Raw genomic sequence first — 21,511 nt, 5'->3', positions numbered from 1 at the left:
TTAAGCCTTTCGTTTCAAAGCGAAAATAAACATAATTTCAAATCAAATTCTACACATTTTGTGCTGTGCTTGAACATCTAATTTCATTTATTTTGACTTGAAGTTTTACTGAAGAGTAGGACAACACCGAAATGGACATTACTTTGAATTTGTAGCCTTAACAGGAATAGCTGCTGCACGTACATACTTCGCTATAATAGGATCATTTGCTTGGTTTTATGTTATTTAACAGTTTCTTTTTAATATTCACAGTAACTAGCTATGCTTTTTGAATGCACATTTTTAAGGAATGGAATTTTTTGTTTTTCTTACGAACATTTCAATGTTTAGATTACGCCGAGAAATTTTGAAATTGGTGCGTTCAATGATATGAACGATTAATTTCGTTATTTTTAAGTTTAACCGTGAAATTTTTCCTTTTTTTCCCCCTGACCATGATCAGTTTAATATTCCCTCCATTACACTTATAATATTTGGTAAACAGTAAAACTATAACAATTGTTTGTAACAAGATGACACTGAAACGACCATAGGAACTAAATAAAAGGAATCAAACGTAGGCAGCACCGCAGCTGCTAAACAACACCACGATTTTAAGCACTAAATGCAACAATCTCTCTTCGATTTCTTCTCCATTTTTAAAAACAATTTGATCGTTTATCATACTATCTAAAACCTTGATGTGTGAAAGACTTTCAATAATTACAGCTATATAAGCACATTCAGATGTGTTGTGTTATGCTTCGAGTAGCAATAAAGCGTACAATTCCACTCGGGGAAGAAAAATCTCTTTAACTCGAGGTAAGAAGGTGGTAAGTAAATTTTTCATCGTGAACAGGAGGACAACGGAGATGAGCGGAAACATCCGAAAGACACATGTAGATGTTGTAAAAACACACACACGCACGCTCTAATAACATTAACATCAAACTACGGCGGCAGTATACATGTCTCTTGGTGGCTCTTACACTTACAACAACTAGTACCCATTCAATTCCGACCCTCACATTAAATACTCTAACAGCTATCTAAGCCCACAAACATTGCCCAGCATATGCAACAGTTAACTTTCTAGTTCGTTCTGCAATCCCTCGTGTTCTATGTTATCTACACTGGATCCAATGCAACGCATCAGCTAAACAGGAATGGTGTAACATTTTGTGTTTGATGATCGACTATGCTAGGACATCTGTGCCTAATTGAACTTGGGAACAATCAATCCCTGCATCATGTCGAAGCTATTTCCATCCGGATGCACGGACACGGTTTCGCCGGACGGCTGTTTCTTCACCAGCAGAAACCCGTACTCGTCGATTCCGACGATCGTACCTTGCAACGACTCACCTTCCGTGCCGACCATGCTGATTTCCGCATCCTGATGCAGCCAGTAGCGGTAGTACTCGTGCTGCAGCACCTCTATACCGTCGCGCTGCACTCGATCGTACAGCTGCTCCAGCTTGTTGAAGATAAGGGCAAACGTTTTCTCGTACGACAGCGCCGGCAGCGTGGTCGAGTGCTTTGCATTGTACTGTGCGATAACGTCGTTCAGGCAGAGCGTTGGCTTACTGTTGCTTAGATTGAATCCAACGCCCAGATTCACGATCGCCTCGATGGAGTCGACCTGCGTGTTGAAGATGCTGCCGCCAAGCTTGGATACGCCGTACGCGTAGATATCGTTCGGCCACTTCAGTCCCAAATCAAGCTTCTGAAATATTCGAAATGAAATATGAATCAAAACGATGAAATAAACGATAAAGAAAAATAATTGTTCGCTATTTGTACAGATTGCTGCAACTGTAATTCAAAACTGTGCTACTGTCATACCGGCATCAACTCTTCGATCCGCCGTACTGAACACACACAACCCCGAACAGAGTGACCAGAAATGCCGATTTATCTGTATTCTTACCGTATTTTTGTAAGTTACATCAAACGCGTAGAACAGTTCCGCAGAGATATCCAGCATGAGCATCTCTGCGTTTCCACGGTAGCGCGTTCGAATGATATTTCATTTCTATGGCTGGATTGTTAGACGCGTTTCCGCGGGCGCGGAAACGCGCGTCGTGTATTTGCGGCCGTAGGTGTATGATCAGTTTTTGTCTAACTGTTGCACTAGCCTGCCGAAAACTGGTACAGTTACCCTAGACGAATACTTTTTGGACTAACTGTATTTTCTCGTGCAGATTAGCATCCCTCCACCCACCCCGCTTAACACTTCAAACCATACCCAAAACCACCGATACAAATTGAAACTCCTACCGAAAACTACAGATAAAATGTTGGTGCTCCTACCGAAATCTGCCAAAATAATCTGGCCACACTGACTCCCAGCGCCCGCTGACAGTTGCCTGACGTACGGGACACAAGTTTGACAGCGAAAAAATTCATTGATTTTTTCGGAAACCAAAAGTGTCCCCAGGAACGAACAAACGACTGCGACGACGACGACGACGCAAACAAATTTGCGAAAAAGGTTCCACTTTCACGGCCAACGGTGAAGTGCGCTGCGGTTCCGGGGAGTTCCCACCATCACCCCACTCCCGGCACTCTGTTTGAGGCTGGCAAACAGTGGTAGCCCCAACAAAGAAAGCCCCTGTTCGTTCCGTGGCCGGCGGTGGTAGAGATAGGCCAGGCCAAGGCGCAACTTGCAAACTTCTTCCACCTGCGGCCGACACACTGCTGTGTACTGCTGCTGCTGCCCCCTCCGTGTACCAGTATTCGGGTGTGTGTGTGCGTTTGTTCGATTGTGAATCCTTTCTGTCCCCTGCCCGTTGCTAAACCGATGCTCCCTCGTGTACAATGATCGATAAGTTGCGACCGAAGGCGACCTTCCTTGTTGAGACACAAACACTAGCCGCAGCAGCAGAAGCAGCCGCAGTAGCGAAGATGTGTGTGTTGAAGAGATGAAGTGTTTGCCCGGTAGCAGCAACAGCCAAGCACGGCCTGCACGGGTTGTCGGTGGGGGTAGGGGAGGAAACGACGGGAGCGTACGGATGTCCAGTGTGTTGGCGCTGGATCCGCACGGACGACGATTGCATTTCACTGGACGAATTTGGTCGCCCGGGCGGCGGGGGCAAGATTTCGCTTCGACCGCCGCAACAGCAGCAGCAGCAGCAACAACCCGCTGACGGCGATGATGATGGCCAACAATAATTCCGGTGATGTGAAAACCGCACCGGGTGACGGTGGTGGTGGTGATGATGGAGGAGGAGGAGGTGGTGGCGGTGGTGGTGGCCCTGGCGGTGGCGGCAGTGGTGGTAGTGACAGTGCCGGGGGAGACAACAGTGAGGTGAATATCCGGCGCGGGCTGGATGTGATACAGAGCATGATCGATATATCGGCGGATCGGCTCGAGGGCTTGCGGACGCAGTGCGCGACGAGCGCCGAGCTGACCCAGCAGGAAATCCGCACGCTCGAGACGAAGCTGGTGAAGCTGTTTTCCGATCTGCTGATTACGAAATCGAAGCTTCCGGAGCGGCTGCCCGCCCAGGGCCTTCCCGCCACCGGGAACGAACTCAAGCAATGGCTCAGAGTTGTTGGTAAGTTCAGAGCGCGAGACACAGGCCGAAACCCGTGTCCAAACCCCTCGCTCACCCGTCATCTTTTACCCTCTCTTTTGCTTTTGTCCACGCGCAGGTCTGAGCTGTGCATCACTTAATGCTGTGATACAACAGGTCAGCACGCTGGAGGGACTGCTGGAGAAGGACGAGAAGGAGCTGCGGACAATCATGGGCAACAACGTGTACGTCCGGGAGGAGGAAATGAAGCGGCTGACGCGCGCCTGCGGCAACCTACGGCGGTGCCGCGAGCATCTCGAACTTCCCGCCACCGACGGTGCCGTGAGCCGCAAGGGCACCGAACCGCACGATCTCTTCTGGGACTCCTGGGACCGCCAGCCGGCCTGCCACCGGACGTCGCCGCGCGTGAACCGCTCGCTGGGCAAGTGCAGCAAGCAGAGTGCCGTCGCTCTCGCCGCTGCCGCCGCCGCCTCAAGCTATCAGCACAGTCAGCAGCAGCGCCACAGCAATGGACCGGGGATGCCGGGTGAAGCGATGGGCTCCACCAGCAACACCAGCCCACAGACGGACGATGGCGGCGGCTCACTATCGCTCGCCACAACCCAGCACGTGGAGGGCGCGGCGCTGCTAAACCCCCAACACGCCATTTCGCCCGACGAAGCCTCGACCAGCGGCTGCACTCCCTCGCCATCGCCACCGAACTCACCCTCCAACGTGCAGCTGCACAACAGGCAAAATCGACGAGGCTTTCCCACGACACCGCCGCCGAGGAAGAAACACCAGACGGCGCTGCTCTCCTTCGCTTCCGGTGGGGGCGGTGGCGCCTCCTCGTCCGCTTCCTCCGTCTGCTCCCCGGCAACGGCGACGGTTTCATCGACTGTGGCCAGCACGAACAGCACCACCGTGACGGCAAGTTCGGGTGCATGTTCCGGCACGGCCGGAGGATCAGCGACGGACGCGAACACGGCGCTGACAAAGTCAAAGTCCCACGAATCGCAGTTCGGCAACGGCCAGGGACAGGGCAATGGACTAGCGGGCAACAGTGTGGCCAGTGGACCGAACAACAACAACAACAGCAGCCACGCGAACAACAACAATAGCATTAACCACATCAACAACAACATTCCATCGACGGTGGTGTCGCTTGGCGAGAGTTCGCTGACCACCACCACCAGTGCGGGCATGCTGATCGGCAGTGGCGGTGGTTCCGGCACTAACAACGGTGGCACCTTCGTGTCCCAGCAGCAGCAACGGTTGATGGGCAATGGGAGCGCGAACCGCATGGGGACGTTTCCTCGCAGTCGGCTCCACACGGAGCCAACGCTGACCGGCAGCAGTGGTGGTGGTGGTGGTGGTGGTGGCGGTGGAACCAGCAACGTCCTCAGCACCGGTGGTGACCACCATCACCACCATCATCACCAGCAGCAGCAGCATCATCATCACCATCAGCCACCCCAGTACCATCATCATCATTACCATCATCACCTGCAGCAGCAGCAGCAGCAACAGCAGGGAGGAGGCTCAGCGACCAGCGCCGGCATGCTGTCGGAAACGGGCGGCGAGTACGGCGGTGATCCGGGCGTGCCGCCGCACCCGACCGGCTACTCGGCCGTCCCTCCGAAGTCGCCCTGCACGCCCATCATCACGCGCGGCATGGGCCACATGATACAGCATCGGTTTACGAAGAAGTTCAAGGTCACCAAGAGCACCTGCGACCTGTGCAACAAGCAGATGTTCTTCGGCTTCAAGTGTACCGAGTGCAAGTACCGCTGCCACAAGGACTGCAAGTCGAACGTGCCGCCGTCGTGCGGGCTGCCGCAGGAGTTTGTGGACGAGTTCAAGAAGTCGCTCCAGTCGGACACGCTGCTACCAACGAGCGTTTCGCCCAACATTGGCCGCGGTGGCGGCTCGGCTGGCGGTGGAGGCGGCGGCATCATGTACGGTGGGGGTCGCGGTGACGTTGGCAAGCTGAGCGGAGGCATTGGTCGGGGTCCGATGCATGCCATCCATGCGTGCGGCGGCGGCCCGGACAGCAGTTCGGCCGGCTCCAGCTGCAACAGCTCGTCTCCCTCCAGCCCGGCGCTGCTTTCGTTGCCACCGCAAACACCCGCCACGTCCAAGTACTCGCAGTTCAACTTCCCGGAGGTGCCGAACAGCATCGGCGGCGGCGGCGGCGGTGGAGGCGGCAATGGCGGTTCGCTGATGATGATGAACTACGCCAGCTCGATGGGCGGCGGTGGCAGCGGTGGCGGAATAACGATCGAAACGCACCCGATCGGGGGTGGGGCGGGTGGTGCGGGCGGACTGGGCGGAAGCCTCGGCAGCAGCGGCGTCTACACGATGGACACGAGCGTCGAGATACCGAAGCTGCAGTTCTCGGACGATCATAGCGTGCCGGGCGGAGGCGAGGACAAGACCGGTTCGGCCAGCGCGACCAGCACCGACTCGTCGTCCGACCGCACCCCGATACGGCTCGACTCGACCGAGGAGCGTGACCACGAGAGCAGCTGGCCGCGGCAGAACTCGCTCTCGCTGAAGGAGTGGGACATCCCGTACGACGATCTGCACCTGAAGGAGAAGATCGGCAATGGGCGCTTCGGCACCGTGCATCGGGCGCTCTGGCACGGCGACGTGGCCGTGAAGCTGCTGAAGGAGGACTACGTGGCGGACGAGCGGACGCTGGAAGCGTTCAAGCTCGAGGTGGCCACGTTCAAGAAGACGCGCCACGAAAACGTGGTGCTGTTCATGGGCGCCTGCATGAAGCCGCCCCGGCTCGCGATCGTCACGTCGCTCTGCAAGGGCAACACGCTCTTCACGCACATCCACCTGCGCAAGGACAAGTTCAACCTGAACCGCACCACGCTGGTGGCGCAACAGATCTCGCAGGGCATGGGCTACCTGCACGCGCGCGGCATCGTCCACAAGGACCTGAAGACGAAGAACATCTTCCTGGAGAACGGCAAGGTGATCATCACCGACTTCGGTCTGTTCAGCGCCACCAAGCTGCTGTACTGCGATCTCGGCCTCGGCATCCCCGGCGGCTGGCTGTGCTATCTAGCCCCGGAGCTGATGCGCAACCTGACGCCGTACCGGCCGATCGAGGGCGACCTGCCGTTCTCGAAAACGTCCGACATCTACGCGTTCGGCACCGTCTGGTACGAGCTGCTGTGCGGTGAGTTCCCGTTCAAGTCGCAGCCGGCCGAATCGATCATCTGGCAGGTCGGCCGGGGCATGAAGCAAACGCTGGCCAACCTGCAGGCCTCGAGGGACGTAAAGGACATACTGATCCAGTGCTGGAGTCACAATTCCGAGGACAGGCCCGACTTTGCCAAGCTGCTGACGCAGCTCGAGCGGCTGCCGAAGAAGCGGCTCGCCCGCTCGCCCTCCCATCCGGTGCAGCTGTCCCGGTCGGCAGAATCGGTATTCTAGATCGGACGCAGCCGGTACAAAGACACGAAGGCCACGCGATGTGTGCCCAAACACGCGTGCGGCAACATCCCAGGCCAGTGAACGTCACGCCACGTTCGCTGGTCGCTGCTTCCTTTGATTTGGTTAGAATTGTATCAAAACGGTTACGCAAAGGGACGACCGGAATGTGTCGCAGATTATAATACAGACAAAACTAAATAAATATAGAGCCACGCAGAGAGCGAAAGACACAGATCGAGAGAGTGAGAGGAGGAGGCGGAGCAGATGCATTACAGTAGGAAAATCGCAAACGGTTCGAGACTGTCGAAAGAGGCGAAAGATGATAGTAGAATAACTGGTGAGACAACGCAGTTAGAGCAAATGAAATGGACTAGAGGACGAGACAGAGAAAGAGAGAGAGAGATAGAGAAAGAGGACGTGAACAGTGACAACATAAGAACAAATTAATCACATCATTGGATCAGAGTTGTAATCTAAAATAGCTTCAAAGTTGAATAAAGTGTGACAAAAATACTACGAAACGAACTGTGTTTACGATTTTTTGACTACTGAAAGAAACACAACGCGACTGGGGCGGAAATGGGGCACAAACAGACGTGGAAATGGAAAGACAGGTTGCCACCAAACTTGAACACAGTTGGAGCCATTTTCCCGCCCAATCTTCTTCTTTTTCTTTGGCTCAACAACCGTTGTCGGTCAAGGCCTGCCTGTACCACTTGTGGGCTTGGATTTCAGTGACTTATTGAATTCCCCTCATAGCGGGATAGTCAGCACTACACAGTAATGTTTGTGAAACACTCACCTCATACCCAGGCAGCGACAGGATGGCGGAAACGACGGCAATCGCTACGAGATGCTGCACGATCGGCAACCGTTGTCCCAGCATGCTACTCATCGGGATGTGAAGCTGCAGCGAAAACATGGCGAGCACAGAATGGAAAGAATTGGTTAATTTCCATTTTCGGTTTAACGCCTCCCCCATTTTTCCTTACCTGATTGTTGTTGCGGCCCTTGCCTTTGGTTTGATAGCGTGCGATCACCATGAAGCCGTGCGTGAGCGTTAAGTTGGACACGATCTGCATGGAGCTGGTCATAATCGGTGCGTAAATGCCGATGCGGCCTATCTTGCTGGTGGTTAAGTTCTACACGAAAAGGAGTACACATAAAAGCTGTCGTTTAGTTCGATGTGTCTTTTACCAACCACACGATCCTGCAATACCTCAAAATACTCCACGGTGGAGAAATCTTCGGGACAGTGAAAGATCATCACCGGCAGATGCGAATCGGTTGCTGGATTCGGTGCGGCGTCGCTTTTGCCACAAAACTGTAGCGCAAGCTCACTCATCTGAATCACGTTCGGACGGCTCATGGTGCTCTTCAGTGACTCCAGCATCTGGACCTTTGCCTAAACGAGCGCAAAAGGGGTTACAAGAGCTGCATCTCCGTGCTCTCCACAACTACCACCACTTACCTCATGCTTACCCAAGAAGTACGCATTTTTGTACACAAGCGACTGCTCGTCCGCACTGCCACCATCTTTCTCCTTCAGCTTCAACCCGATGCGACTTCCCAGTAGGTCGCTTAAGATTTCGTAACGCAGGTGGTTCGAGCTGTGAAGCGAATTGTCCGCCCCGTCGATGTTGGATTGGAACTGGGACGGGTCCAGCTCGAGATGTATCTGAAATTTGAAGGCGAAAGCGAACGTTTTTTCAAGGCCCTTAAAATAAGCGTTCCTGGTGCCATTGCTTACCTGCGAAAAGATGGCCCTACCACCCGTTTTACGGTTGTGCGCTTCCAGAATGCTGGGTGTGTTCCATGTTTCCTCCTGCGCCAGTATCTCCACCGCTAGCGAGTGGGGCTTTCCTTGGCGATCGGAAACGTCCACATATCTGCAAGACATTGTTGAGGTTAACACAGGCTGCTATACTGATCGCTCATTTTTATACTCACGAAACCGGCAACAGGGTCGAAGTTTCCTCCGATTCTAGTGAAAATTGCTTCTTGGCCGGCGAAAGCTGATAGCAGAATATGTGATGCAGCATCTTTATTTGTTTCCATTTGCGGTACGAAAAGCTAACCAGTTCCCGCTCACGGATCTATAGCAGAAAGAGAATAAATTGTCCATTCATATAAATTATCTCCAACAAGGCCTAATCGCCAAAAAGTTCTCCAATACTTACTTCCGCCGTCTTCGAATCGGGCAGTATAATGTCGAGCAGATCCGAGCACAAGCTAAACACCGTGCCGCCGTGCAGGAAATAGTCCAGCAGTATCTTCCGCACCTCCATATCGAGCGATCCGGCCACGATTATCAGCACCGTACTCTGTAGCCAGCTGGCCGCAATCGCTTGTCCCGCCGTAATCGGATAAATGGTGTACGTGTTCGGTTCGAGTAGATTGTTCAGCGTCGCAATAACGTACTCCATCGTCGAGCTGCTGTCGGAGTGGACCAAAATGTTCGGTGGTTTGGTAACGACGCCCGACTGATCCGTGCCCAGCCGTAGCCGACTGGATGGGAACGAGCTTTTGCGCAACGAACGCGTGGGTTTAGGTTTAGCCGGCACCGCGATCGGTTCATTCGGTTTGGCAGTCGACGGACTAGCCGGTACGGGTAGCGGTGGATTCGATTTGGCCGGATGTAATGGTTCGCGAACGGGATGATGCTTCACCGTTCCGTTCGATGTTACTGCATCTTTTGCTTCTGGTTCTGACGGTTCTACGATTGGTGGTGTTGTGGGTTTCAGTTCTTTGGCATTGGCAACTACGTCCTCTACTACCGTCATCGGTGGTTCGGCTACAGCGTCGTGCTTTTTTTCTTCCTCGTCGCCCTTAGCAACGGCGGTGGGGCAAGGTGATGAGGCTTTCTGTTCAGTCTCTCCGATCAATTCATCAGTTGTGCTTCGCGACACCGTACCATCCGGTTCGGGCTCTTCGGATGGGCAGGAATGGCTCGGCCCATTCGTCGACATTAACCCATCAGTTAAATCCAATTGCGATCGATTGCGTGAATTACTTCCACTGGAAAGCAAATCGGCCCGACTTTGACTAGAAACTACAGTGCCATCCAATAGTTCTAAAGAAATCTGAAACAAACAGAAACCGTTTAGTGAAGGACGATTGAAGGATGATTATTCACCACAACTTACCTTAATGTCGTTGGATGCGATTATGTCCGGTTGAATTCCAACGCCCGAATAGTTAGTGGAGCAACGTTCATTCTCAATTCGTTCAGCAACTGTCAGCAAATCCGTAAGCCATGCATCCGTACCAAGATTTCGTTCCTGTGCCTTCAACAGTGCGTCGTCTGGCTCATGCAAAGGCATCGACTCGCCGAGCGTTTCAACGCCTACAAAACCGAATACAGAATCAATAGCAACTCTTGTAGTCACGTGTAAGATACTTACTCTCCAGTTGCACCAGTTTCAAGCGGCCACCATCCAACGCGAATCGTCCACTTCCGAAGGTTGCTACGATCAGCTGGAACGTGCGTGTGGCATCGGTTTCAAGTAGCAGGTCCAAGCTACGGCTCCTGCGATTCCGCCACGCCAAAATCCGTCCAAAACGGCTCAACATGACGGAGTCTTCTTCCCCTTGCTCCTTCACACCAATAGGATTCTGGTCGCTTGACCGTTCCGGTGCTTCCAGCGTTACGATCAGCTGAACGAGCTCATCGCTGGTCGGTTGCGGGCCAGGAACAGGGATTGGTGCTACTATCTCCGGGATGGTGTACCAATCGGCAAGCGTTATCCGTCGCACCGGGTACACCAGACAGCCGCGCTGGTCGGGAAGATACCAGACACAGGAGGACACGTTGGCACCAGCCGAAGCATCGGGAGAATCGAGTTCCGTCACCCCGTCGTCACCTGCACGCGTGAGTGAGAAGGTGGGGAAAGAAGCAAAGCACACAGACACACATGTATCAATCGATCGGACGGACGGACACAAGGAAACGATCGGACACTACACAACAACACACCATTGGATGCAGTGTAAAAGCTGACAGCGTAGCGATCGGTCAGTATTTTCTTGATGCTATTTCTTATGGCTCTAAATCTTAACGAGGTACGAAGGGTTATAGCGATGTACACAAGTGTGAACAGCATACTGATGCCGCGCCTGTAGCAGGGGCTGACCAGCGAGCCAGCAGCAGCAGTGGAAATTGGAAGCAACAGGAGTGTGATGAATGGGATTTTACGATACACAAGCGAGTTTCGATTAGATGCGGTTAATTTGTTAGCCCAAGCTCCGGATACATGCGGGATTGGCACGATGTGGCGCGTGAGTGTATGTGTATGTGGTGTGACTAGTGATGATGGTTAGTCGTCTAAATTACACGCGCTGGGATCGAAGGAAACAATGAGGACGAGCAATCACACACGCACTGCGTCTTTTTTTTTTCTCTCCCTTCGGTTCGATCCGAACGTTCACGCAATAGCACCCGATGACGAGATAAGATTGTTTACCTTTTCTACCCACTGTCACAACATATGGCGCCCATAGTCTTTTTCGTGCGGAACTTTTCCCCCAATGTGTCAAATCCCCAACTGTCAACAGCAGGTGGCTCGTGGGGCTTATTCTGAAGCAATCGACAGTTTTTGTCGATCGTTGGTTGAGAGATTGGTCTAAAACGCTCTAGCGATTGAAAGTCCACGAAACTATTAATATAACTTAACACTTGCATTATTTTGGATATGGAAACGGACGAAACCGATCATTCGAAATAAGACCACGACATTTTTCACAGTTATTGCTTTTTCTTTATTGAAACGAACAAATACCTAGAATCATATACATATAATCAATAATAATCATCATCGTAATCAGTAATAGTAGGTGATAAACGTAGCATTAAACTTTTTCGTACAAATATAATTGTTTTAGTGTGGTTGTGTGGAGGGGGATGGAATACGCGCCGAGCTGCGTTTTCCACGGGGAGCGTGGGTGAGGAAATATGTGAGGAGGGAGTAATAAATTATTGTAGCTTTCTTTTACATCTTCTTCTTCTGCTGCCTCTACTTCCACTTTTCGGTTACCCATTTGTTTCGGTGGCTTACACACACACATACACACTCACACACAGACAGACAGACGCTGCGTACTTAAACGCAACTAAACTTTACACCGTCTTCACTAGAGAAACAGTTTTGGCAATGAAGTCGATACTTTCTAACGCGTACATCTATACCATTGGTGCCGTCCCCGAGCTTTACGTGACAAACGCAACACTTGAAGCATTCGATGTGATAGAACAATCCCAGGCTTTCGATGGCCATGGCCGCACCCTTACCTGTGGAAATGGTGGATAGAGGGGAGGGGGAAAAGTTGGTTAAAAACAGCCACATTACACAACCGAAACCGTCAGTCAGCCGGCGCAAAACCCACGTGGCGATGATGATACGCACAGCCGTATCGTACGCGCACGCGGCACGGGATGCCGTAAGTCGGAACATTTGTTAATCAGCACGTACCCAACTCTATTCGGCAATGGGAGCATTCCTTCTTTCCGCTCACGCTCAACACTTTGTCGCTCGTGTTGGAATACTTCTGCTGCGGTGGAGGAAGTGCTGGTAGTGCAGGCGGTTGCTGCTGCTGCTGCTGATGGGGAAGATGCGCATGGTGATGATGGGACGATGGCGGGGGAGGCATCGACGCATGATGATGGTGATGATTTTTCATCGAGTTTATCATTGCCAGATCCGAGTCCTCTGATAAATTGCTGCGGCTGTGTGAGGGAGACAAACAACGACATAAATTAATCTGCCCATCTCGTTTTGCACTGCTTCAGGAACTTACTCCGAGTTTTCCGGACTGGCGGCGTTTAGCTTTTGGACCCGCTGGGTAATTGCATCGATGACAAACTTTGGCAACGGCCGTTTGGCATTGTTGGTGCTGCTTTTTTGATGCTGCTCGATCCGCCTCTGCTCTGCCTCCTGCACCAACCAGTGCTGCCCGTACGGCATGTGATTAGTTCCACCACCACCACCGCCACTGCTGCTGCTGCTGCTGCCGCCCTGGCCACGGTTTACCCCCATCGCTGATGGATGTGTATTTTGTTTATTATCTGCATGAAACGAGCCAAACAAAAAACAAACTCATTATAACCATCATTATGTGCTGATCAATCTCGACTATTTTACCTTTGGGATGTTGCTCAAACATACTGTTGGACACTCGCTGTCCACCACCACCACCACCGTGATAACCACCCACAGCAGCTCCGGGCGGCAATGAGCCGTTCATCGCAGGCCGCGGAGCCACCGCTGGACGTTTATCAAACAATGCCGCACCCGGGTGTCCCGTCGGCCCCCGATGATGGTCAACAGCCGGTGGCCAGCAGGATCCGTCGAAGCTGGCGGCCGAGTTGGCCGAAAACTCCTCACCGTACGATGACAGCGACGAGGGATGGGAAGAGGAGGCGGCCACGTTCGACAGGTTCGGCATCGATTCCCGATGCAGCGAGCCCATCTCGTAGCCGGAGTTTACCACCTCGTCCAGAAACGGCGCGTCGTACGAAGCGTACGAGTTGACGTTCTGCAACGATCGGCTGTCGATGGCCGGCATGGAAGCGCGATGATGGTGCAGCAGGTTGTGATGCAGGTGCGATGGTTGATGAGAGTGATGGTGGGGGTAGTAGTACGGTTGCTGCGGCTGCTGCTGCTGCGGTGGCGCCTGACGCACCGACTGTACGAGCGGAGACTGCTGTACGGTTTGAGATTGCTGCTGTAATTGATTCGAATGCTGCGGTTGATGATGATGATGATGTTGCGGTGGTAGAGGTTGCGCCGGATCCGTTACAGCTCGCGTTCCAGCAGCAGCGGCGGCGGCATCCGCTTTCGTCAGCTTCTCGTAAAACATTTGCTTCTCACGTCTTCGCTGCAGCTCCTCTTGCTCGATCTGCAGCAGCTCCCGCTCTACGCTGACTATTTCCTAGGAAGCAATCAAGAAGGAAAAGTGCCAATTGAGCTTTCGTTGCGTTTTCGAAACCATTGCGCCATTGTCTTACCTCATGTTCGCCAGGATCGTACAGCTGCTGCTGCTGGAGATGATGCGCTAGTGCCGGTTCGATTCGATTACTATACACCATCATCTCGTGCTGATCTTTGTCCCGCTCCTGCTCCTTCTCTTGCTCCTGCTGCTGTTGCTGTAGCTGCTGCTGTTGATGTACCACCTGCTGGACCACTTCATAACTCTCCAAGCTTCTCCACTGTTCATCCTCATACTGTTGCTGCCGATGATCGCTGTTGTGTATCATCATCCCTATCCCGTCCGCGTTTGGGTCATCCCCGTGGTGCCCGTTCCCATTGGCGTGCGTGTGCATTGCTGCTCCTTTCTCCATCCAGCTCGTGATAATCGCACCGCGTGTCGTCAGCGATTGCAGTAGCTCCTGCTCCGTCGGTTCCTCCTCGACCGGTGGCGGCGGAGGCTTTTCTTTCGGTGGCGTCAGGCTTGATTGCGGTAGCGCCATCAGAACCAGCTGCTGTTGGTGTTCCTCGCTCGCTGGCATATAGTCGGTGGCCAAGGGGATCACGCTTAGCGGCACGATATCGGTTTCAGCCGGTTGCGCGACGGACGGTTCGTGTTCCCGCTGCGAGAGCGCTCCTTCTACGGTGCCGGATTCGTTCAGCTCACTGTCCATCTCTTCGAAAGCCACATCGAGCGCATTGTCGAGCAGCTGTGGAGGGAAAGCCGTGGGGACACATAAAAAAAGGAAATATTACATATTTAGGGTCTGCCAAACTGTGACACAACAAAGTCGTTACATTCTACAGGGCATCGTTGTGCCCTTACCATCGAAAACTAACAGACAAGCTCTTACTCATATCTTCTATTGCATCATTTGCACATTCCACAGTGCATCCTTCCTGTTGCAATCCCCCCGAATAGACGGCTTTCTTATGCAATTAGCTGCCAACTTCCCCTCATACCTCATTCCACGCGACGAAAACGATCATACTATCCACCCCGAGAACGGGGTACGGGCCATAGAGATTGCGCTTTGCACTAATCGAGGGAGCGGTGTGGTGTGGGGGCATTCAAAATGGGCGAAAAATGCTGATTTATTTTTCTTTTTTTTGCGCAGGAGTAAAGTGGGCGCACGCTAGGCTTACTCTCTAGAACGACTTTACGACTACTACGGCTGCATCCGTCATTGCGCGGCGTCGGCGTTGAGTTGCGAGGTTGCGACGATGTTTGGATGGTTAGACAGACGCTGCACGAGCCGTTTCCTTTACATAGCATTTGAATAGAGAGAGAGAGAGAGAGAGAGAGAGAGAGAGAGAGAGAGAGGGGGGAGAAAAAATAGGCAAAACACGGTAATGATAACCTTGGGCCGGTCAACACAGTTTGGCCAGAAGCGCCAAGTTCAACCACAACACGATAATATTATTAAACACACACAACACACGCTCGATGATGAAGAACGGAACAAAACGGTGTGCATGCGCATTCCGGAAGGGGGGTATCTGTGGCGCCAAATGATATTTTCAAGCACCTCGCGCAAATGGAATGTGTGTGTGTGGTGAGCGCGCCAGCTCTGCGCCAGCGAAATGTCACGATGAGTCAATCATCTCATGCAGAATAATGTAGCGGAAAGCATTACCACACACATCGTAACGAGATATTAATGGCCAACAAACCAACCAAAAAAAAGGAAAGATACTCACAAAAAAAATAAACACATTTGGCACAGAGAAGGAATGCATCCAAAAACATAAATTACTCATACGTGCAGCAAACCATGCAAAGCTAACGGGGAGAGCGGGGAGAGCAGGGGGATAAGAAAACGAGAAGAAAATCATTCTGAAAACGTGTCGCCAACGTAAAAACAAATATTCGCCCATTCGTTATGATCGTGCTAGATGACAAGTTGCCAAAATACCGCCGGTTGCCCGGTAGACTAAATAGCAGCGACATTCCTAGAGCGCGACGCGAAAGCGGAAGCGCCACACACGCGCGGGAAAATCCACTGTCGCCTCGCGCGTATTATTACTCACAAATCACACAAACATGCCATTTCGTAATTCAAACAGTCACACACGCACATACCTGTCCATTGCTGCAGTCCGTGTCGGAAAACTCGCTCGCCGAATCGAGCGTGGTCGAGCGGGCCGGGCTCTTGCCCGCCATCAGCATCATCTCGTCCGGCGACAGCAGCGACAGCGAGGGCGGATCATTCTCGTCCGCCTGCGACACCACCGAGCTGCGGGACAGGTCCGTCGTCGACTGGATGCCACTGTCCTCGCAGCAGTCGGACGAACCGCCCCCATTGCGCTTCAGCTGGTTCAGGGCCAGCTCGAACCGCCCGGTACTTCCGTTCACGAAACCAACGTTCGATTCGGACCGGCTCTTGACGACCACCGTCGTCGTTGTGCTGCTGCTGCGGCTACGACCGCCCACCAGAAGCTGCTGTTGCTGCGACTGCTGGTCATGCTCTTCCGCAATCATTTCGTTCGACTGATAGCGCTCGAATATTGCCCTCCGTTCCCGGATGCTGGCGATACCCGCCGCCAGCCATTCCGAGGTGGAGGTGCCGGAATCGCCATCGCCCCCGGTTTCCTCTAGCGGGCGTTCCTGCTGACCTCCGGCAAACGTTGCCGGTGGCGTCAGTTTTGCCACACCTGAGGGCGTTGTGTCCGCCACTGCTGGCGTCGTCGTGTGGGCCATTTGCTGCAACTGTTCGAACAACCTTCGCCGCTCTATGACGTTCACCTTTGGACGTTCTTCCTGGCACTGCTCTTGCTGTTTTGCCTGTTTCTCCTCCTGCTCCTCCTGCTCCTGCTCTTGCTGCAGCTGCATTCTGCTCTCCATCGGCTGCACCGTCACCAGCGGGGTGGACCGTCGTTCGTCGCGTCGTGTCCCCTCCACCAGCAGCCCGGTGGACTGCAGCTTCTGCGTCACGCGCTCCACCTCTGCCACATCGCTCTCTTCGCCGGCGCTATTATTGCTTTCGTAATTATCGTTACTAGTGCTTTCAATTGAGCTAACTACGGACGAGCTCGTCGTGGCGGTCGTCACAATGCTGCTGCCTAATACACCCGACACCCGGCTGCTGCCGTTGGTGGTGCTGGTGCTGGTGCTCTGTGTCATGGGAAATTTGGACTTGTAGTTTTCGATGGCGAGCGAAAATTCATTCATTTCCGGCACTTCCCGCGCACTACCGTGCTCGTCCAGCTCCTCGTCGGCCGCTTTCGAGTCACCGTCGGCGTGCTTGGACGAGCAGCAGCTGCTCGTGTCATCCGTGGCGCGATCGTCCGTCGATTCATCCTGTTTTGAATTCCCAAATTGAACGCAAGTGAGTGAGTTTGGTTGGGGGCGGATTGGGCGCGAAAGTTGTAGGTGTGGCGAGATTAACGACCAACCCCGCTCGTCTTCTTCCCTCCCTTACCTTGTACTGCTGCTGCTGCTTGGAGGTATCGGTGGGATCATGCAGATCGTCGCTGCTAAAGTTCGCCCCTTCGTCATCATCCTCGTTCTCCGGCAGTATGAACCGTCGGCGCGATCCACTGCAACGCAAACACACGCAAGAGACACGGCCATCATTCACCATTTATCTAATAGAAAACCAGCCCCCTTACTTCCCCTTCAAAACGTACCTGTTTTCCAGCATTTCCGAAAACGTTTTCGACTTTTTGCGCGCCCGGCACACCTCCTCCTGCTCGATCTTCTTCGCCTCGGTAATCTTGTCGATAATGTGCTCCACCCGTTTCCTGCGCGACGACTTCCAATTGTCCAGATTGCACTGCCATTCCTCCGCGTCCTCCACCTCCCGGGGCGGCTTCACCTCCTGCTGCTTCCGCTCGGTCGACGGTTTGTTGTTCGCCTTGCTCGGATCGTACAGCTTGGCCGGCTTGATCTGCACGAACTGTAGCGGATCGTAGGCCGGTTTCGGTGGGGCCGCCCGCGTCACCCGGCTCTTCTTGATGAACTCATCTGTTTCGATGTGCACGTTGTTGTTGTTGTTGTTGTTGTTATTGGTGGGGCTGATGCTATTGCTACTACTGTTGTTCGATGAAGTCGCCGCCATCTGCGATGTATAACGACGTTGTGCAAGCGGTTCCCCCGACGACACCGGACACCGCCGATCGGCAGAGTGAGAGAGAGAGGGAGAAAAAACAGGGAAAAAACACCCAAAATTAGATTCTCGTTTTATTTTCTTTCTCCAACCCACGGCTGTTTCCGGTCGTATTTTAAAACACACACACAACGCGACGGTTCGCAAACGGTTTATCCTCCCCAAATGGGGTTTGAAATGGATAAGAGCGCGAATGACTTAAGCCCTCCCTCCCTCCCCGCGACACATGGGCGCGCCAAAGCGGTCTCTTGCGTAACACGCACGGGTTGAGCCCACTGTTGCGCTGAACTGCATTCGTGCCGAAGGTGACTAGATTGTTGCCGTGTGTGTGTGTGTGTGTGTGTGCTGTGTTTGGCTTTTTTTATCTGCTTCTTTCGCCTCTGTGTCCCTTTAATGGCAGTGGCAGCGTAACTTTCGCCTACGTTTGCAGAAAGCGCAGAAACACCACGTACAACACAGCAACGCGAGCCCGCAAGGCGGTTAGTGCAAGCGAGGGAAAAACTGTCCCCATCCCCAACCCCATCCCCTGGCCTGTTTTATCAGCTGTTGTGTTAGAACGATATCTGATCGGTGGAAAACATGATTGGCCCACCTTCCATCATGTCGACTGATCGAAATCATAAACTTCTGCGCACACACACACACAAACAATGCGTATCTCCATTTGACATCATTTTCCCATTTAGCACAATTGGCTGGGATGGCGGGCGGATACGTCTTCCACACCCTTCCACACAGAACAAAACGTGTCACCGCTTGAGAGTTGTTTTTTGTGGAACCCATCGTTTGTATAATCTTTTGCCTTTTTGTTAGTTTCTATACTTTTGCCATCGTGTTGTCCCCATCCGCACCTTTTTCCACCGGGAGTTTTTTCCCCCATTCACTATGAAGCAGAAACAGAAGAAAACTACACAACACACGGGACTAATGACGAAATGGGGAGGTGGGGGGCGAGAAGCGGGCGGCTAGCGGGTTTCGCGGGAAGGTTGTCCGCACTATGGAGGGCAAAAGTACCGTTAGCCTAAGCAGCAGCAGCAACAACAACAACAACAGCGGCAGTAGCGCAATCTCTAAACACTCTGCTACGCGCTGCGTGAAGAACGTAACGGCTGCGTGTAACGGAGGGACAGGCAGCAGCGGCAGCAGCATAAGCATCCGCAGCATATAAACACTACATTCCTAATTGTGTGGCGCTTCAGCCCTCTCGCCCGTTTCCCCCTAGCGGGTTCTGTGACTCACGAAACTTCTCAGCACCTTTAAGGGGAAAAATCGAACTGAAAAACGCTTTTCACTCCCACAAGGTGACACGCCGACGGTGGTGTCCCGGTTTCCCCCGACAGGTCGCGCACACGCACAAAACTAACGGCGGAAGAATGAAGTGAAACCCACAAAAAAAAAAACAAACAGAAAAAAACACCCCACAAACTACACGTCCCGGTCCTCTTGGCCGGAGTTGCACGCTGCACGCACTGCCTAGTGAGAGAAGGGAGCACCATCACACACCATACGAAAACCTACTGAAACTATCTTTTCTCGAACTGTCTGTCCATCGGAAGGGAGAGCAGGCGGCGGCGGCAGCGGTCTCGGGTTTCTTTTCGGGGTTTCGATCGACGACGACGACGACGACGACGACGAGCGAGTGACAACAGCGCACGGCGCAGCGCGTTACTCTACACACTCTGCTGCTGCGACCATCGAAGCAAGCCAGCTAGCCAGTCAGCCCGCTAGAGCGTGGTGGTGGTGGTGGTGTGGCTGTGTGTGCGCGCGCGAGTGAACAAGGCGCAGGCCCTCCTCGCGGTGAGAGAAAACCTACTTTGATCCCATTCCAATCTCCGTGTTCCGTTTCTCACCCTTTCTCCATTCGGTGTCCCGCGCGGCCAGCAGTTGTGCAGCACACACAAACCTCCTTCCCCTTCCCTTCTCCGCACACTTGTCTACTTCCACAACCTGTCGTGTCGTGGTCGTCGCCGTTGCTCCTCTAATTCATCATGCAACCAGTCCCTGCGCCTTTACTCTTCTGCTCCTAGAGTGTGCTGCACCTAGGCCGTCCTCCAAAGGTGCGAGCGAGACGGAGACACACACACACAGGAATAGGGGAGAAGAGGAAAACGCGAACGCTCCCAACGGGTGTACGGGCGTGAAGGCACGGTGGAAAACTAATCCGACTCTAACGCTCGTTTGTCCATCCACCCCAATTGCATGCTTTACGCTCGCGCTCCATCCCGTACCCTACTACTACTACATAGTTTATGCTACACTATAGTGTATCTCGCTTTGCTTGGTTGTGTGCGTGTGCCTCTGTGTGTATGTGTTGATCCACCTGTTTCGGTCACTTTGCAAACCAAAAAAAAAAACAAAAAACTCATATTTGCTCGCAGTCACGGGCTTGCGACCGCAGATTAGCCGTAGTAGATTATCACTTTCAGAGCGCACGCGCGCGTGTTTGGAGGGAAAAACATTACCCACCCCATTTCCACACACTTTCCTCACAACCACAACCACAACCCTGCCTGCGCAACCCGCTCGCTCGTACAATTGCTTGCTCCTATCTCTTGGCGAGGCGATAAAATAAAAATACCGACAACAAACATTTTATTTACATCTCCGCCGGTTATCTTCCCACCACCCCCGTGCGGCGTGTTGGGTCCGGCCACGCCACGACACGATACAAATCACGCAAAACCCACGAAACGGAATAAAATAAATCTTGCTTCCAGCGCAAATGCTTTCACTGCCCTGTACACGCGCGATCTCTCTCTCGCTCGCTCTCTCTTTCTCCCTCTTGCGCTCTCACTACACACCGCTACACAGCAACGGAACGTACGCCGTCTCATGTTTCTGCCGCATTTTACCACATCCACGAAAAGGGTGTAACTATGGTGCCTGGCCATATGATTGCGCGGTACAGCATACCTTCACTGCCCTTGTTGCTGCAGCTATTGTTGTTGTTGTTGTTGTTGTTGCGGGGCGGGTGCTCGCAGGGCTGGCTGCGTTGCATTACCCTAAAAAGCAAACAAACCGTGCACTAGCTGGCGGCGCACGCTGGCTTGCAGTGGTTTGCGGGATCTCTTCTCCGTGACGGAACTTGTGCTGGAACGCGCTTAGTTAGATCACGGCCAACGTCACAACTTTTCGTTTCCCACCTCGCCGCTCGCCCGCCCGCGACGGCGGCACTACCTCCCTGCCTGCTCACCTGGAATGCACTTCCAGCAGCGCTCCCACACACACACGCGCAAACACGCTGTCACAACTCACAACCGATTTCGGCACCGTTTAATTACCTTTGTTTTGCGCCGCGCTTACTTTTCACTAACTTTTCACACGATGCGATGAGGAAAAGCGCACCACCTCCGCGCACTAGCTTTTTGTACAACTGAAGGTATTTTTTTTGTTTACGTTCAATCACGGCCTGTCAAATAACCTGTGCATTTGCTCTACACAACAGGTGCCCACACCGGTCAAGGTGGATGACAAGCTGGAAAGAAAAATGGAA

At 52.9% G+C, this 21,511-nt stretch overlaps 3 protein-coding genes across 7 annotated transcripts; 1 reads left to right on the top strand and 2 right to left on the bottom strand.

Annotated features, from left to right (window-relative positions):
- Positions 1–67: 67 nt before the first annotated feature.
- Positions 68–11,395, bottom strand: LOC120896139 (biotin--protein ligase). The gene is made up of 11 exons (XM_040300042.1): positions 10,924–11,395; positions 10,352–10,810; positions 10,094–10,293; positions 9,128–10,030; positions 8,898–9,043; positions 8,698–8,836; positions 8,419–8,625; positions 8,167–8,352; positions 7,923–8,089; positions 7,750–7,876; positions 68–1,705 (listed from the first exon to the last, which is right to left on the bottom strand). Exons 1-11 carry the CDS (start codon positions 11,048–11,050, stop codon positions 1,196–1,198), a joined length of 3,171 nt encoding a protein of 1,056 aa, XP_040155976.1. The 5' UTR covers positions 11,051–11,395; the 3' UTR covers positions 68–1,195.
- Positions 2,362–7,468, top strand: LOC120896136 (kinase suppressor of Ras 1). Its single transcript, XM_040300039.1, has 2 exons — positions 2,362–3,539; positions 3,637–7,468. The coding sequence occupies exons 1-2, from the start codon at positions 3,134–3,136 to the stop codon at positions 6,945–6,947; spliced, it is 3,717 nt and encodes a 1,238-aa protein (XP_040155973.1). The 5' UTR covers positions 2,362–3,133; the 3' UTR covers positions 6,948–7,468.
- Positions 11,396–11,681: 286 nt separating the features above from the next.
- LOC120896135 lies at positions 11,682–21,416 on the bottom strand. 5 transcript variants are annotated; one of them, XM_040300034.1, is made up of 9 exons: positions 21,300–21,416; positions 17,540–17,970; positions 17,332–17,449; positions 15,993–17,210; positions 13,951–14,619; positions 13,085–13,874; positions 12,741–13,008; positions 12,416–12,669; positions 11,682–12,234 (listed from the first exon to the last, which is right to left on the bottom strand). In XM_040300034.1, exons 2-9 carry the CDS (start codon positions 17,968–17,970, stop codon positions 12,047–12,049), a joined length of 3,936 nt encoding a protein of 1,311 aa, XP_040155968.1. In that variant the 5' UTR covers positions 21,300–21,416; the 3' UTR covers positions 11,682–12,046. The 5 variants fall into 5 exon arrangements, with proteins under 5 accessions (XP_040155968.1, XP_040155969.1, XP_040155972.1 ...); XM_040300035.1 differs by having other exon boundaries at positions 21,212–21,328; XM_040300038.1 differs by lacking the exon at positions 21,300–21,416 and adding an exon at positions 20,932–21,184.
- Positions 21,417–21,511: the final 95 nt, after the last annotated feature.

The sequence above is a fragment of the Anopheles arabiensis genome, chromosome 2, assembly GCF_016920715.1.
Source record: "Anopheles arabiensis isolate DONGOLA chromosome 2, AaraD3, whole genome shotgun sequence".
NCBI classification, from domain to species: domain Eukaryota; kingdom Metazoa; phylum Arthropoda; class Insecta; order Diptera; family Culicidae; genus Anopheles; species Anopheles arabiensis.
The sequence above is the reverse complement of the archived record's forward strand: the minus strand, read 5'-3'. Positions and strand labels throughout refer to the sequence as shown.

Excerpts from the sequence above, each read along its gene's own strand:
- LOC120896135 (XM_040300034.1), bottom strand. The coding sequence starts at position 17,970 with ATGGCGGCGACTTCATCGAACAACAGTAGTAGCAATAGCATCAGCCCC. Across the intron at positions 17,450-17,539 it reads TCGGAAATGCTGGAAAACAG|TGGATCGCGCCGACGGTTCA; the intron begins GTACGTTTTGAA and ends TTTGCGTTGCAG. Across the intron at positions 14,620-15,992 it reads CGGACTGCAGCAATGGACAG|CTGCTCGACAATGCGCTCGA; the intron begins GTATGTGCGTGT and ends TTCCCTCCACAG.
- LOC120896136 (XM_040300039.1), top strand. The coding sequence starts at position 3,134 with ATGATGATGGCCAACAATAATTCCGGTGATGTGAAAACCGCACCGGGT. Across the intron at positions 3,540-3,636 it reads GCAATGGCTCAGAGTTGTTG|GTCTGAGCTGTGCATCACTT; the intron begins GTAAGTTCAGAG and ends GTCCACGCGCAG.
- LOC120896139 (XM_040300042.1), bottom strand. The coding sequence starts at position 11,050 with ATGCTGTTCACACTTGTGTACATCGCTATAACCCTTCGTACCTCGTTA. Across the intron at positions 8,837-8,897 it reads TCGACCCTGTTGCCGGTTTC|ATATGTGGACGTTTCCGATC; the intron begins GTGAGTATAAAA and ends AATGTCTTGCAG. Across the intron at positions 8,090-8,166 it reads CCACCGTGGAGTATTTTGAG|AACTTAACCACCAGCAAGAT; the intron begins GTATTGCAGGAT and ends CTTTTCGTGTAG.